This window comes from Mastigoproctus giganteus, chromosome 12, assembly GCF_048544385.1.
Source record: "Mastigoproctus giganteus isolate SK-2022 chromosome 12, ASM4854438v1, whole genome shotgun sequence".
NCBI classification, from domain to species: Eukaryota; Metazoa; Arthropoda; class Arachnida; order Uropygi; family Thelyphonidae; genus Mastigoproctus; species Mastigoproctus giganteus.
In genome coordinates this window covers 119,371,849-119,386,652 of record NC_143586.1, presented here as the reverse complement: position 1 = coordinate 119,386,652, position 14,804 = coordinate 119,371,849, and the positions used below count along the sequence as shown (strand labels likewise).

At 37.6% G+C, this 14,804-nt stretch overlaps 1 protein-coding gene across 2 annotated transcripts in view; it reads left to right on the top strand.

Moving 5' to 3' along the window:
• Nucleotides 1-14,804, top strand: part of JMJD6 (Bifunctional arginine demethylase and lysyl-hydroxylase PSR) — a 442,994-nt gene that overhangs the window by 54,803 nt on the left and 373,387 nt on the right. For both annotated transcript variants that reach the window (XM_090386671.1, XM_090386670.1), the window contains exon 2: nucleotides 8,868-9,082. In XM_090386671.1, the coding sequence (XP_090242797.1) occupies nucleotides 8,868-9,082 (215 nt within the window). The remainder of the gene's footprint in view (nucleotides 1-8,867; nucleotides 9,083-14,804) is intronic.

Genomic DNA, 14,804 nt, shown 5'->3' with positions numbered 1-14,804 from the left:
CAGTTATAGCTTGGATGCAGCATGGTTTTGTTAAGGGGAAGTCTTGCCTTACCAATTTGATTGGATACTATGATGCAGTCACAAAAGAACTGGATGCAGGGAATAACTTTGATATTATATACTTGGATCTTAGAAAGGCTTTTGATACTGTTGCACATGGAGGACTGCTTGCTGCACAAATTGGAGCAGTGTGGCATTGGAGGCAAATGGCTGCTATGGATAAAGGGGTGGTTGAGGGGGAGAAGACAGACAGTGGTAATCAATGGACACTGCTCATCGTGGACTAATGTTATTAGTGGGGTCCCTCAAGGTTCAGTGTTGGGCCCATTATTGTTTTCTGTATTTATAAATGATATTGAAGATGGTATATCAAGCTTAATGTCCAAGTTTGCAGACAATACAAAGGTTGGCAAGGTTGTCAAGGACACTACTGACACTATGCTGCTGCAACAGGATCTGGAAAAGTTGAGCAGATGGGCTTCGAGGTGGCAAATGAAGTTTAACATTGACAAATGTAAAGTACTACATATGGGAAACAGCAACCCCAGAGCAATGTATCAACTCTGTGATACTACACTGACAGTGGTAGAGAATGAAAAGGATCTGGGGGTAATTGTGCAGTCAGATATGAAGTTCTCTGAACAGTGCATACGGGCTGCAAGAGTAGCTCATGGTGTCATGTCAATGATATACAGGAATTTTTCTAGCAGGGATAAGGAGGTGATTATAAGGGAATGGTCAGGCCACACCTTGAGTACTGTATACAGGTGTGGAGGCCTCATTTGAAGAAGGATGTAGAGCTGCTGGAACGAGTACAGAGAAGGGCAACAAGATTAGTGAATGGAACAAAGGGGTACTCTTACAAAGAAAGGCTTAAATTTTGCAAATTACAGTGTCTGGAGACTAGGCACCAGCGAGGTGATCTGATAGAGGTGTATAAAGCCTTGAATGGTTTGAGCATGCTCAATGCTGGTGGGATTCTTCCTCTTGCTCAGAATAATCACCTGAGAGGACATAAATTCAAATCGAGGAAAGACAGATGTAGGATAGACGTGCTGAAATTTCCCTTTAGCCAGCAGGTAGTTGGTTGGTGGAACAGACTTCCATCCCTTGTTGGGGAAGGTGATAGCCTAAATAAATTTAAGGCTCAGCTGGACAGGTATTTCGAACGATCAGAGGAGTGAAGTGGAAGTGGGAGGTTTTTTTTTTTTTTGGCTGATGCTGCATAAGCTTGCTTTCCTGCACCATATGCCTCTACTAATGCTAACATAACATAATACAATGAAAATTACACTAATGCACATTATCTGGTCTTTACTGAGATTGTATTGCATCACATAGCTACCTTGTGGAGTTGCGGGAATCCCCGGACCTGCTAGACAAGGAAACATGTCCACTTTGTGTGACTGATTTGAAATGGCAGTTTCGTGGCTGACCTACGATTGTAGCTTTTTGTGCCTACCTTCAGTGGCCAAGGTTGTAGTTCATTTGTACCGTCACAGTGACTTCTGTGATGGTGGCTGAATGTGCTACTCCATCCGATGGTGAACCTTTTTGCTGTCTGAACCCCCCCCTCCCAAACTCTGCAGAGTGGGGAGTGGGGACAGACTATCTCCAGTCTGCAGGGTGGGGATAGACTGTATGTATGACCTTGAAAAGATCAGTGTGCTAATTTAAAGGATTGCCGGAATGGTTATGGCCTGTCTTCATGTGGCAAAGATGGAAACCACATGGTTATAAACTCTGCAACCCTCGAGGAACTCCTACGTTCCATTGGAGTATAGTTGGAACCAGAGTACCAATTTCTATTGGAGTACCAATAGAAACACGATCTTATCATGTAACTTTATTACATAATAAATAATGTAACTTAAAATAGTGTAGTAAGTACTGCCGCTGAATAATCCAGATATAGTGCATCAATATTATATTCATATTTCTTAGTATTTTTGCAGTGTTCTTTAATTAAATTTAGATTACAATTATATCTCAGACCAGAGCAGTGAAGCAAAAAGTTAAAAGCAGGTAGGAATGCTTTGGGTCGGGAGAGAACTGCCAAAGCAATTCTCGTATGAATAAGGGAACTGCTCAGCATTTTGATGAGCTTATGTGAGGGCTTAAAGGACTGTGTTGATGCACTTGAAGGAATAAAAGAGGGGGATGCATCAAGCACTCTGCTGTCTAGCCCAACACTATAGCCTATGCTCAAGCAATAGACATCTAAATGACATCTTCTGTGGTGATCTCTGGTCCAACAGGAAGTAGCAGTTGTCAATGATTCTATTTTCAGTGAAATATATTGTGCAAAAAGGATATGAGGAATAGGACCAGGGTATGTCTCTGCAAGGGATAAAGTTCACTACATTGTAGAGCAGCTGTCATCTTTTAAGGTCACAAAAGGTGATATTGTCACCTTAAAAGATGGTCACAATATCACTTTTGGCACACATTGGCACTAATAATAATTAAGAGTAGATCTGAGGATTTACATAACAGTAGAGATCAGTATTGAGAAAAAGGCACGTCAGGATTAAAATTGAAAATGCCTACAATTCTGCCTAGACATGATAGGAGGAAGCACTTGATCGGTTTTTTCCTTGGAGAGACTGTGCAAAGCTCACGGAGTAAAATTTTTCCCAGTGTGGTCTGTTCTGTTAGCAGCAGATATACTTATATAGAAAGGGTTCAAGAATATTTTTGCCCCTTCTATTTGATAGTGTGTATGCCATTATTTATGCTGTCGAGGCAGTGTTAGTGGGGTCAGAAAACTGCCAGCATGGGGGGGGATTACACAGACTAATAGATTAATAGCAGCTGCAAGCAAAGTGAGATTACAAGGGTTACTGTAGGTCTTCATGGGACAAACAAATGCATGAACTGTGTTAGAGTTACTAAAAGCAAAAACTTGTGTGTATATAGTATTAGTATTAGTAACGGCCGTATGGTGCAAGAAAGCCTATGGCTTATGCTGCACCAGCCAAAAAAAAAAAAAAAAAAAAAAAAAATCCGAACAAATAATAATTAATAAATAAATAAAAATAATAAAATGAAATTAAAAATTAAATAAAAAGGAAATTAATCCTATCATCCTATGTGCTTCCCTTACCCGAAAGTACTATCCAGATGACCTTTGAATTTCCCCAAACTGTCGGCCTCTACCACCCATGAAGGCAACTTATTCCAGTAATTTATAACTCGCTGGCTAAAATAAAACTTCCTGCAGTCCAATCTAAACATTTCCCCCCGTAACTTGAATTTATGTCCCCTAGTTCTAGCATCATTTATAATCTTGAAAATTTTGTCCTCATTCATTTTACTGATGCCTCTCAGAGCCTTAAACACCTCAATCAAATCTCCTCTAAGGTGTCTAGTTTCCAAACTCTGCAACCCACATATTCGAAGTCTTTCTTCATAAGGACGCCCTTTTGCCGATCTCACCAGGCGAGTTACCCTTCTTTGCACCCTTTCAAGAAGCTCGATGTCTTTCTTTAGGTGCGGTCTCCATACTTGAACACAGTATTCCAAGTGTGGTCTAACATAGGCCTTATATAATGGGATTATCATGTCCCTATCTCTACTTGCAAAAGTTCGATAGATCATCGATAGGACACCATGGGCCTTGTAACCTGTTTACAATGCTCAGAGAATTTCATGTCTGACCGTATCGTAACACCCAAGTCCCTTTCCTCCAGTACTGGGTTTAGTTGAACTCCACCAAGTGAATAAGTTATTTTGGGATTACTGTTTCCCAGGTGTAATACCTTACACTTTGTTGGATTAAAGCACAGCTGCCATTTTTCTGACCATTCTTGAAGTCTGTCTAGGTCTCTCTGAAGAAGCTCAGCTTGACAGTGATCATTAACTACTCTACCAATTTTAACATCATCTGCAAATTTAGACATCACGCCCTCTATCCCTTCATCAATGTCGTTTATGAAAATTAAAAACAACAGTGGTCCTAATACTGATCCTTGGGGAACCCCACTTCTTACATCAACCCAATCTGAGGAATAGCCATTTATCACAACCCTCTGCCTCCTGCCCTGAAGCCATCCTTCTATCCATCTAAGGATTTTCCCAGTGATTCCAACCTGTTCCAGCTTATAAAGCAACCGCTCATGTGGGACTGAGTCAAAAGCTTTGCTGAAATCTAAATAAACAATGTCAAAATTATTCCCTAAATCCAGCTCGTGAGTGACCCTTTCGAAATAGCGAACCAGATTTGTTAAACATGATTTTCCCTTTACAAAACCATGCTGAGTATCCTTGAGAATTTCAATTCGATCCAAATGATCCTGAATTCCACCCTTGATCAATGCCTCCATGATTTTCCCTACTACTGAAGTCAGACTGACAGGTCGATAATTTCCCACTTCACTTTTAGAGCCACCCTTATGAATGGGAGATACATTTGCACTTTTCCAATCCAAGGGAATCTCCCCAGAGTCTAGTGATGCTCGCATAACCAGCCTCAGTGGTTCAATGCACTCGCTTGCCGCCTCTCTCAAGATTATAGGGTATATTCCATCAACTCCAGGAGCCTTACTAGTCTGTAGGCTTGAAAGTTTTTTCATTAAATAATCTTGCGAAATTTCAATATCATTAATTACATATTTTTTAACTTCGCTCCCACAATTTCCCATTGCCAGTATACTTGCTTGTGTACTAATGCTAGGAGTATATTAAAAATATTTGATGAATTTGAAGTACCGTTAAGTCAGCATTAGTGTTGACATAGTAGGGATATTGCAAATTCGGTGCCACTCAAGATGTGAAGGATGCAGAATTTAAATATGGTGATTATAATGTGTACAGGCAAGACAGAAGCAGTGAGGGTGGGGGGGGGGAGTAAGCCTCTTGGTTAAGAAGCATATAGAATATGAGGCTCTGCATCTAGATGATGTTGGTGGCCAGTGCAATTATTCAGTTAAATTTAGTAAGTTTGTTGTGTGACATAAGCACTGTGAATGAAAGTAAAATGAGAGTAGGAGTCTGTTATAGGCCAAATGACTGTGATGATTATAATGAACAATTACACAGACAGGTAAATTGGGTCAGTATAGTAACTTAATGTTTTATAATGGAGGACATTAACTTATTCCACTGGCCCTATTTACTGTAACCTGACTGAACTGGATATTGACTGGTTCGTTTGTTTGTTATATGGAGCATTAGCAACTAAGGCCATATTGCTCCGGGATATGCGGTGGTCATTCCCTGACCTTTCCGCATCCTCCATATTTGGCTGAACTGGATATTGACTGGAACTTGTGGATTAGTCACTCACACGGAATCAGAACTTTTCTAGATTTATTGGATGACTGTTTTCTACAGCAGCTTGCAAACAAGACAACAAGAGAAAGAAATACACTTGGTCTAATTATCATCAGATTTGTCATGCATTACGAATATCCAGATAAAGGAACCATTAAGTGGCAGTAATCATAATACAGAAGGTATAGATTTTAGTGTTGTGATATAGGCAGACATGAAATTTTCTATGCAATGTGGGAAAAAATGGCAAGGATCAACCATGCCAGCCTATTGGTGATTTATTGAACATTTGTTTGTTTAGATAAGGACATAATCCCCCCCCCCCCCCGTGTATAAGGCACTTTATGAGACTATCCTTGTAATATATTTTATTTAAGTATAGAGACTGCACTTGCAAAAGACTTGCTTTATTATATGGTGCAATTTACATGGTGAGATCAGAAAAGTACACCAGTGAGTCGTTATGCAAATCGAAGCAACTGCAGGTGAACTACAACGCATGCACGGGTCAGTACACGGTATAAAAAGCACCTGATACTGAGCTCTGTTAATCAGTACAGTAAACCCCCGCTATTCGCGGGGGTTACGTTCCTGAGAAATGTCCCGAATACTGAGTTATGGCTCCCATAGTAATAAAGGGGTTCTGTTCCAAAGTATGAAATATGTCTATGTATGTATTTTGTCTATGTATGTATTATATATACCTTCATAATATGACTATGTACATAGACAGTACATAGTGAAATGCAAGCATATGGCATCGAAATGAAAATAAGAAACAATTTAATATTAAATGTAATATTTATTAGAAATTTCAAACAAATCTTTCAAACCAGCGCTTTTGCTAGCTAAAAAATGTATCCCACCAGTGCTATCACTAGTTTCGCTAAAGAGTTGATAAAGTAGTTTTGCCTTTTCACGAATGATGAGTGAACTTACGGAATTTTATTTTGAGTCCGGTCTTCTATCCACAGATTTAAAGCTTTTTCCATTTTTTCTAATAACATCACGAGTTACAGAGAAAATTTTTGAAGCAATTAGCGCGTTTTCACGGACACTACGGCGGAGTTTTCCTTCCGATTTTTTGATTTATCGTACCGTTGACTCATTGATTTTATAATGTTTTGCCACTGAGGAGACACTTTCACCATTAGAAATTTTATCTAATAACTCAATTTTATTCACTAATGTCATCACCTTCTTTGATATTTTCACATTTCTCTTGTTATTCATAGCCATATTTTTGTACGGGTTAGAAAGAACTTGTCCACAATAAAGACTTTCTTCCGTTAACACACTCGAAAAAGTGTTTTATGTCTGCAAAACGGTAGATTTATCATTTTTGTAAGCATATCAATTTATAAGCATATAAATTAAAAGCAAACGATGAAACCTTCCATGACAAGCGCATAACACATACTGAACAAGGATTAGCGACAAACATCCACGCTCGCGATTTTGTCACCCCTCTCCCCCCACCCACTGAGCGCTGTTTTGACCGGGAAAGATAATTTTAGCCACGTCCATGTTTTTTTTTATGGCAGAAAATATTCACGGCGCTTTAAAATTCACATTTTTTTTAGGTTTCAGTTTATATTAAATCGGCGATCGCAAATATGCAAAACCGCGAATACAGATACCGCAAAATAGCGGGGGTTTACTGTATTACTTTGCTCTTCAGACGGGAAAGGCAGCGGACTTAAGCGAGTTTGACAAAGGCCAAATTGTAATGGCCAAACGACTGGGTCAGAGAATATCCGAAATGGCATGGCTGGTGGAGCGCTCACGGTCAGCCGTGGCTAGTACCTACCGAAAGTGATCCGAGGAGGGGAAATCCATGAACTGCCGGTGAGGTGTTGGTGAGCAAAGGCTTCCCTTGCCTCATCGATGCCCGAGGTGAGCAAAGGCTCTCCTGGATGGTATGTGGCAACAGAAGGGCGACTGTGGCGCAACTCGCCGGTAATTGGAATGCTGGTGACTAAAGTAATATATCACAACACACACACACACACACACACACACAGTACATCGAACCCTGCTGAAAAAGGCTCTCCTGGATGGTATGTGGCAACAGAAGGGTGACTGTGGTGCAACTCGCTCGTAATTGGAATGCTGGTGACTGGAGTAATGTATCACAACACACAGTACATCGAACCTTGATGAAAATGGGGCTGCATAGCTGCAGGCCACTCTGAGTGCCCATGCCAACCGTGGTTCACTGGCGACAGTGCCTACAATAGGCACGTGAGCATCCAAACTGGACCTTGAGTGATTGGAAGAAGGTCGTCTGGTCTAATAAATCACATTTCCTGTTGCACCATGTGGACGGCTGGGTAAGTGTGTGTCATTTACCTGGGAAAGTGATGGTACCTGGATGCACTGTGGGACAAAAACAAGCCGGTGGGGATGGTATCATTCTTTGGGCTATGTTCTGCTGGGATACCCTGGGTCCAGTCATCCGTGTGCCAGGTACTCTGATGTCTACCACCTACCTGAACATCATTGCTGACCAGGTACACCCTTTCATGGCAATGGTCTTCCCCTCTGGCAGTGCCATCTTTCAGCAGGATAATGCGCCATGCCACACTACCCGAATTATTTGAGACTGGCTTGCGGAACATGAGGAAGACTTCCAGGTATTGCCCTGGCTTCCAAACTCTCCAGACATCAATCCCATCGAGCATCTGTGGTTTGTGTTGGAACAGCAACTCTGATCTGCGGCGTATCAACCACGGACCTTACAGGAGTTAAAGGATCTGCTGGTTATATGTTGGTACCAGATTCCACAAGACACATTTAGAAATCTTGTAGTGGCCATGCCTTGCCGGGTGCAAGCTGTTTTGGCTGCACATGGAGGACCAACATCATATTAGGTAGGTGGTCATAATGTTTTGGCTCATTGGTGTATATCCTTATGATAATAAAATGTGATTGTTTGGCTACAGAACTTAGTAATTGGATATCAAGGTCTGTAAGGTTTTGAAAGGCATGGAAAGATGAGTGGGGAAATATATTGCATGTATTTAAGTTATTCTTTGCTTAAGATTGGAAACTGGGGGGGTGTGAGCATCTGTTACATATTCTCTATTATGAGTCGAGAGTGTATGTCTTTAAGTCTTGATTTCAACTAATTTCAAGTGAACTGTGTTAATGAACATCTGGCCTTTCATTCTTATGCTCAAATCTAATACTAAAGATTCTTCTTCTCTGTGCCAGTGTGTTCATAGAGGATATTGCTAGTATCAAATAGAACAGATGTAGGTGGGGGCGGGGGTAAAGTTTTAACTAAATAGTTTTTGCAGTTAGCTTGTAAACTTTTTCTTACTATAAGATTATAAAGTATGTTAATTGGAATACTGGTGTATTTTTATGGAAGTTGTCCATTTGAGATCAAAAAGATTGAGTCTTATAGTATAAGTTGTTTGCATTTATATTTGATTTGGCACATTTTGATTTTAAATTATTAGCACTCGTTATTTGAATTTGCTGAACTTAGTATTAAATGTATTATTTCTGCCTCCCCACACGAGTGACAGGGGGAGGGAGGGAGGGAGGGAGATTTAAAATTAATTGTTTTCTTTCTGCTGTTATAGAACTGAATGAAAAGGATGGCAATGGATGGACACGACTTAATTATTCGGTATCTTTTGATCTTGAGCTTTCAAATGTGAAGGACACTGTAGACCGCATTCACGTGAGCAAAGTTACCTCAGATGAGTTTGTCGAAAACTATGAAAAACTCTATAAGCCTATTGTTATAAGAGGCCTTACTGATCATTGGAAATCTCAATATAAATGGACAATGCCGGTAAGTAGACCTCTCTCTCTCTTTTTTTTTTCAAGTGATACATCATATAAAGTGATGTTAGCTGAGTTATAAAATTTTCCTTTTTGTAATCACTTTTGCCAAACCTTGATGTATTATGTTGACACCTATTTGGGCACTTTTAATACAGGTCTACATGATAATCATGTATAATCATATAATATTTGATAGTTTTGTAAAAAATGCACAGCTATAATAACTTCTACGTTTTAACAAATATATTTAAAAGAGTTAGTGATTACTCAATCTTTTGTGTAGAATGCTTCCAGTCAGTGCTCTCCAAATGTAAATGAATAAAATAAATGGATAAAACGATTTTAACGAATTCTTTCACTCATAGAGACATGACTGATTCGCCGCACAATGCAATCGAAAGCCAAGAACCCGACCCCAAAACCCAAAACACGTCAAACCAACTCAGGATGCTTTTCAGGGTCGGGTTGGGGTTCTCGGCTTTCGATTCTGTTGTGTCGAATTGGCCATGTCTCTTTGAGTGAAAGAATTCATTAAAATCATTTTATCCGTTTATTTTATTCATTTACATTTGGAGAGCTTCCAGCTCTCCAAATGTAAATGAATAAAATAAACTGACTGGAAGCATTCTATGCAAAAGATTGAGGTAATCACTTACTCTTAAATATTTTTCAGTATAAACCAGAGCTATGATGTTCTATGTTGATTTCAATATTTGTAGAAGAATGGGAGAAATTTACCTCAGTGTGATACGTAGAACACTTCCATATGATACTCTCCAGAAATTATATTCATTTTAATTTCTGGAGAGAATCATACAGAGGTGTTCTTATCATATCGAGGTAAACTTCTCTTATTCTTCTACAAATCATATAATATATACCGTGGGAAAAGTTGAAAGGCTTAAACATACCCAGTAGTCATGTATTGCTTACCTCATTCCTGCTCTGGTGTAGTTCTACAAACATATCCTAATATATGTTGATTTGAGGTTAGGCTATTGAGTAGTACTGTCTTAAATCTTTAGATTGAAATTGCATAATTTTATGCTGTCTTTTGGTGTTCCTGTTAAAAATTTTCCTGAGCCAGCCTTAATGTTATCTACTTTGTGCTATTTGGGTGATTTTTGTTTTGAAGCTTTTTGTTAGGGTTTTATATGTGTTAAAATTTCAGCCCTCATTGATTGTGTCATTTCATAATACTAAAGGTTATGTAGGCCAAGAACAACCACACACATTTCAAATGCTTTGTAGTGCAGCATTTATGATTTTTTTTGCAACTTATTTTTTTCTTGTTCATTTCACCTATTTTTTGCTGTAAATGTAAAATCTGATAATATCTAAATATGACGATAACAGTTTTTATTATTACTAGATAGCCTTGTATGTTGAATTGGAAGAATGCACAACATGACACGAAATTATAACTTCAACAAATGAAATTATTCATCAAAACCGGATGGTCAATAAGCAGATATTGGAAAAGATAATCTCAGTGAAAAACCCAACTATTGTAAAAACAACCTTCTACTGCCTTCATAGCAAATTAGTAATAATAAAAAAAAAATTAACTACCTCTTTTGCTATCACAACTTAAATTGTGAATAAATTCATAAGTTATTGTTCTTCATAGGGCAAATTTCCTTATGTATATTGTTCTTTATAGGGCATATTTTCTCACCCTATTCTAAAACTAACAATACAGATATTTGGACAGTTAAAATAACAATACAGATATTCAAAGTTAAAATAAAATAAAAAACACCTCTGTCATCAATGTTCAAACATTGCACTGGTTTTCAGTCTCAAGCTTAGTATGACTAAATGATGTCTGTGCTGGGATTTTATATATATAAAACACTTTACATATACAGGCACTCCCAACTATGTAATACTTGATTTATGTAAATTTGACTTTACATAAGCTTTTGCCGGCCTGTATGAAATGAAAAAAAGAAATATGGAAACATATTTTGCATCGTAATGTTGAACCCAATAACACATTGTTTGTTTTTTTTTGGTAATTCGTTCTAAGACCTCAGAAGTTGGAATTTTCGCTATATAACTAAGCTGTTTAAAAGGTCATTTGTATGATGGAAATTGTATTAGTTTTATTTAAAAGAGCAAGAGATTACCTCAATATTTTGTGTAGATTTCTTCCAGCCAATACTCTCCAAATACAAATGAATAAAATAAACTAATAAAATGATTTTAATGAATTCTTTCATTCTTTCTTGACCGATCTGACGCAAGAATGGAATCAAAAGCCAAGAACCCCAACCTGACCCCAAAACTCATCGAACCAACTCAGGAAAACTGAGTGTGAGAAGACATTCTGTCAGAATAATTAAAATAGTTTACAAGAATAAATAATTAAAATCATGATTATAACATTTGGATAAACACATTGACATACAAATTAAACAAAATTTACTGTATTTTGCTTCCTTAAGCAGACAACACTTTTTGACTATTCATCTTGATCACAAGTCAGAAATTTGTATTGTCACATGCGTAAAAAAAAAAAAACTATAAATCCGAAATTAGGTAAGGACGGCGCATGTTGATAGAATTTTAGTCTAGCTTCATTTCAAGGGTCTCAGCGATCAATAATTTTATGTTATTACGTTGTATGTTTAAAATTTTCACTTCATTAAATTGGAATAAGTGACCTTCATTGAGGACATGAAATGCCAATTCCAATGCATTTGCGTGTGATTTCACGGATCGAAGCAGCATGTTGTTTCACATGTAAATCAAGAGCACACCGAGTCGACTCTTGGCGCAGTGATGCGCACTGACCACAAGAACTATTGTATACAAGATCATTTACTTGTATCTAGAGAGAAGGAAAAACTGAGATTTCTCAATAAATTGTGGAGCTTTTGCATAGACCTGGCTACAATTTTGAATTCTGTTATCTTTAAAGAGTTTATTGAGTTGCCTGTACCATTGTTCGACATACGGAACAGAAATAAAGTATTTTTTATTTGTCTCATTAATAGGTATTGCATTTTCTGACTTATTTTTTGCTTGTAATCTGATTTGATTAATAATTGAGAGTGGATAGCTCCTATTTAGAAACCCGTTGGTTAGTATATCAATTTCTAAATCTAAGGTGGGTTCAGAAGTAGAATGTTTGTAATTGTTATAGAACTGGTTAAATATAATGGACCTTTTATAAGTAAATGGATGATAACTTCTGTAGTGCAGGAACATCCCAGTATTGGTGGGTTTCCAGTAGATTTTAATTTGTATTTTTTGCATATCTCATGTAAGGGTGAAATTTAAAAAATTTAGAGCTTTTGTTTCTATATGTTCTTCCTCCAATGTAAAATTGTCTTGAATGAATATTGTTAAATATCTGTCTTGAATGAATATTGTTAAATATCTGTAGAATGTCCCGAGTGGTGTCATAATCTATTATAACAAGTACATTATCAAGGTATCTCCCATATTAAGTAATGCGGGGGAGAAATGGTGTTAAATGCATGTGCTCGATATTAGCAAGATAGATCTCTGTTTTTAGGCCACTCAGGTTTAAAACCATAGGTGTCTGAAGATCTGCTTGTATATCGTGTTTTTAAAAGCAAAATAATTAGCTTCAAGTAGAAACTTGATTAAAAGCAAAAATTTCTTTTTTAGGTAATTTAGAGTGATTAATCGCAACGGTACCATCGTTTAACAATTCCTGAAATACATCAAGAGCGTAGTCTACATTTACATTAGTGTACAGGGAAGTCACATCTAAGAAACTATTTTATCATTACCACAAAGCTTGACATCTTTAAAACTGTCAAATAGTGTCATAGTTTTTTTATACTGAATTTTATCATCTGTCTAAAAGGTTTTATGATGTGTGTAGCTAGGTGTGAAAAAGTTGAATTTTTGTAGGTTACAATTAGTCGTATGGAAAAACAGGGTTTATGAAGATTAACTTGTCCGAATAGTACAGGAATATTACAAGTCCTAGCTTTTAGCTCTTTTAGTTGAGCCATAGAAATAAAATCACTCTTACGGTATGAAGTTAGTGTTTTGTTATATTGATTTACTAAATTCTTAAATATAGACAGGTCAATCTTCATGTAGGTTGAACTATCCGATATAACAGAGTCCAATTTATCCAGAATAACTACCGTGTCCCTTTTATCTGCTCTTTAGATGACAATATCTTTGTTTTCCCTAAGATTACGTAATGCTATAATTTCATTCTTATTCAATCTGGGTAACTGAAGATTTTGGGGATTATTAACTACTCAATTGATCTTGCTGGATTAGTAAGTCTTTTTGTGGAATGTTGCAGAGACTAAACTCAAAATCTATCACATATTGTTTCTTAGCTAGTTTTCGTGGGGGTAAATTAAAATTCAGTCCCTTCAATGGGAGTGAGATCTGATCCTCTGATAACACGTGTGAAGATAGATTAGTAACTTGCTTATATGTTGACTCATTATACGTGTAATGTGAGGGGGAAGAACGTATGTATGCTAAATTTGTGTTATGTGCAGCCCCATTCTCTTTATGTGGACAAATAGTAGAAGTGCCCGTATGTGTTTGCGCGACCGTTTGTGTAAATGTTTCCGGGTTGTTAGTGGGTATATTGCATCTGTACAAGGGGGTTTTAGTAACATTTATTCAATTTAAAACTAATAATGCGTTTAATTTATTTGAATGCCTATTTTTTATTTCAATGGCTTATGCATTCCACATCAAAACTATAAAGATTAACCTTAGCGAATTTTGTAGTGATATTTTCAAGGAGGCAATATTTCAGAAAAGAAATATGATATTTTTGTGCTGAATATCTTAATGTCACTTTAATGTAATTTTGCACCATATTGTACAAAACAGTCGTCAGATTGTAAATATTTTTTTATTTTGTCGCAAAGTGTAGTACTTGGGAATAATAATTTCTCTTCATTGCGAAATGAGAATTTAAAGCGAGTTTAATAATATGGCGCGACGTGGTAAAAGCAAGTTGTTTAATATCTGGAATTCTATGACTAAGATCAACTGGACAGGTATTTCGAGTGAACGGAGGGGTGAAATGGGAGTGGTGTGGTTTTTTTTTTTTTTTTTGTTGATGCTGAATAAGCTTGCTTTCTTGCATCATATGCCTCTACTAATGCTAATGCTAAATTGTTGAAGTTAAACATGAAAAACGCACCTGGGTTAAGTTCTGCAAGTTGCAGCCTCTGGAGACTAGGCCCCTGCGAGAGGTGATCTGATTGAAGTGTACAAGGCCTTGAATGGTTTGAGCAGGCTCATTGCTGGTGGGTAGGTTGGTTGGTTGGGTTTTTTTTTTAGGAGCATTAGCAGCTAAGGTCATATTGCTCCGGGATATGCGGTGGTCATTCCCTAACCTTTCCGCACCCTCCGTATTTGGGCTCGAACCCTGGTCCAATCAAGAAGCGTGTGCTACGCACTGCTGCTCCTGCCCACGTGGCTATGGAGGCGCCTTGCTGATGGGATACTTCCGCTTACTCAGATTACGAACCTGAGGGGGCATAGATTCAAATTCAGGAAAGACAGTTGTAGAGTAGATGTGCGGAAGTTTGCTTTAGCCAACGGGTAGTTAATTGCTGGAACAGACTTCCATCTGTTGTGGAAGTTGATAGCCTTAAATAAATTTAAAGCTGAACTAGACAAACATTTGGAGTAATCGGATGGGTGAAATGTGAATGTTTTTTTTTTTTTTTTTGGCTGATTCTATATAAGCTTGCTTTCTTGCA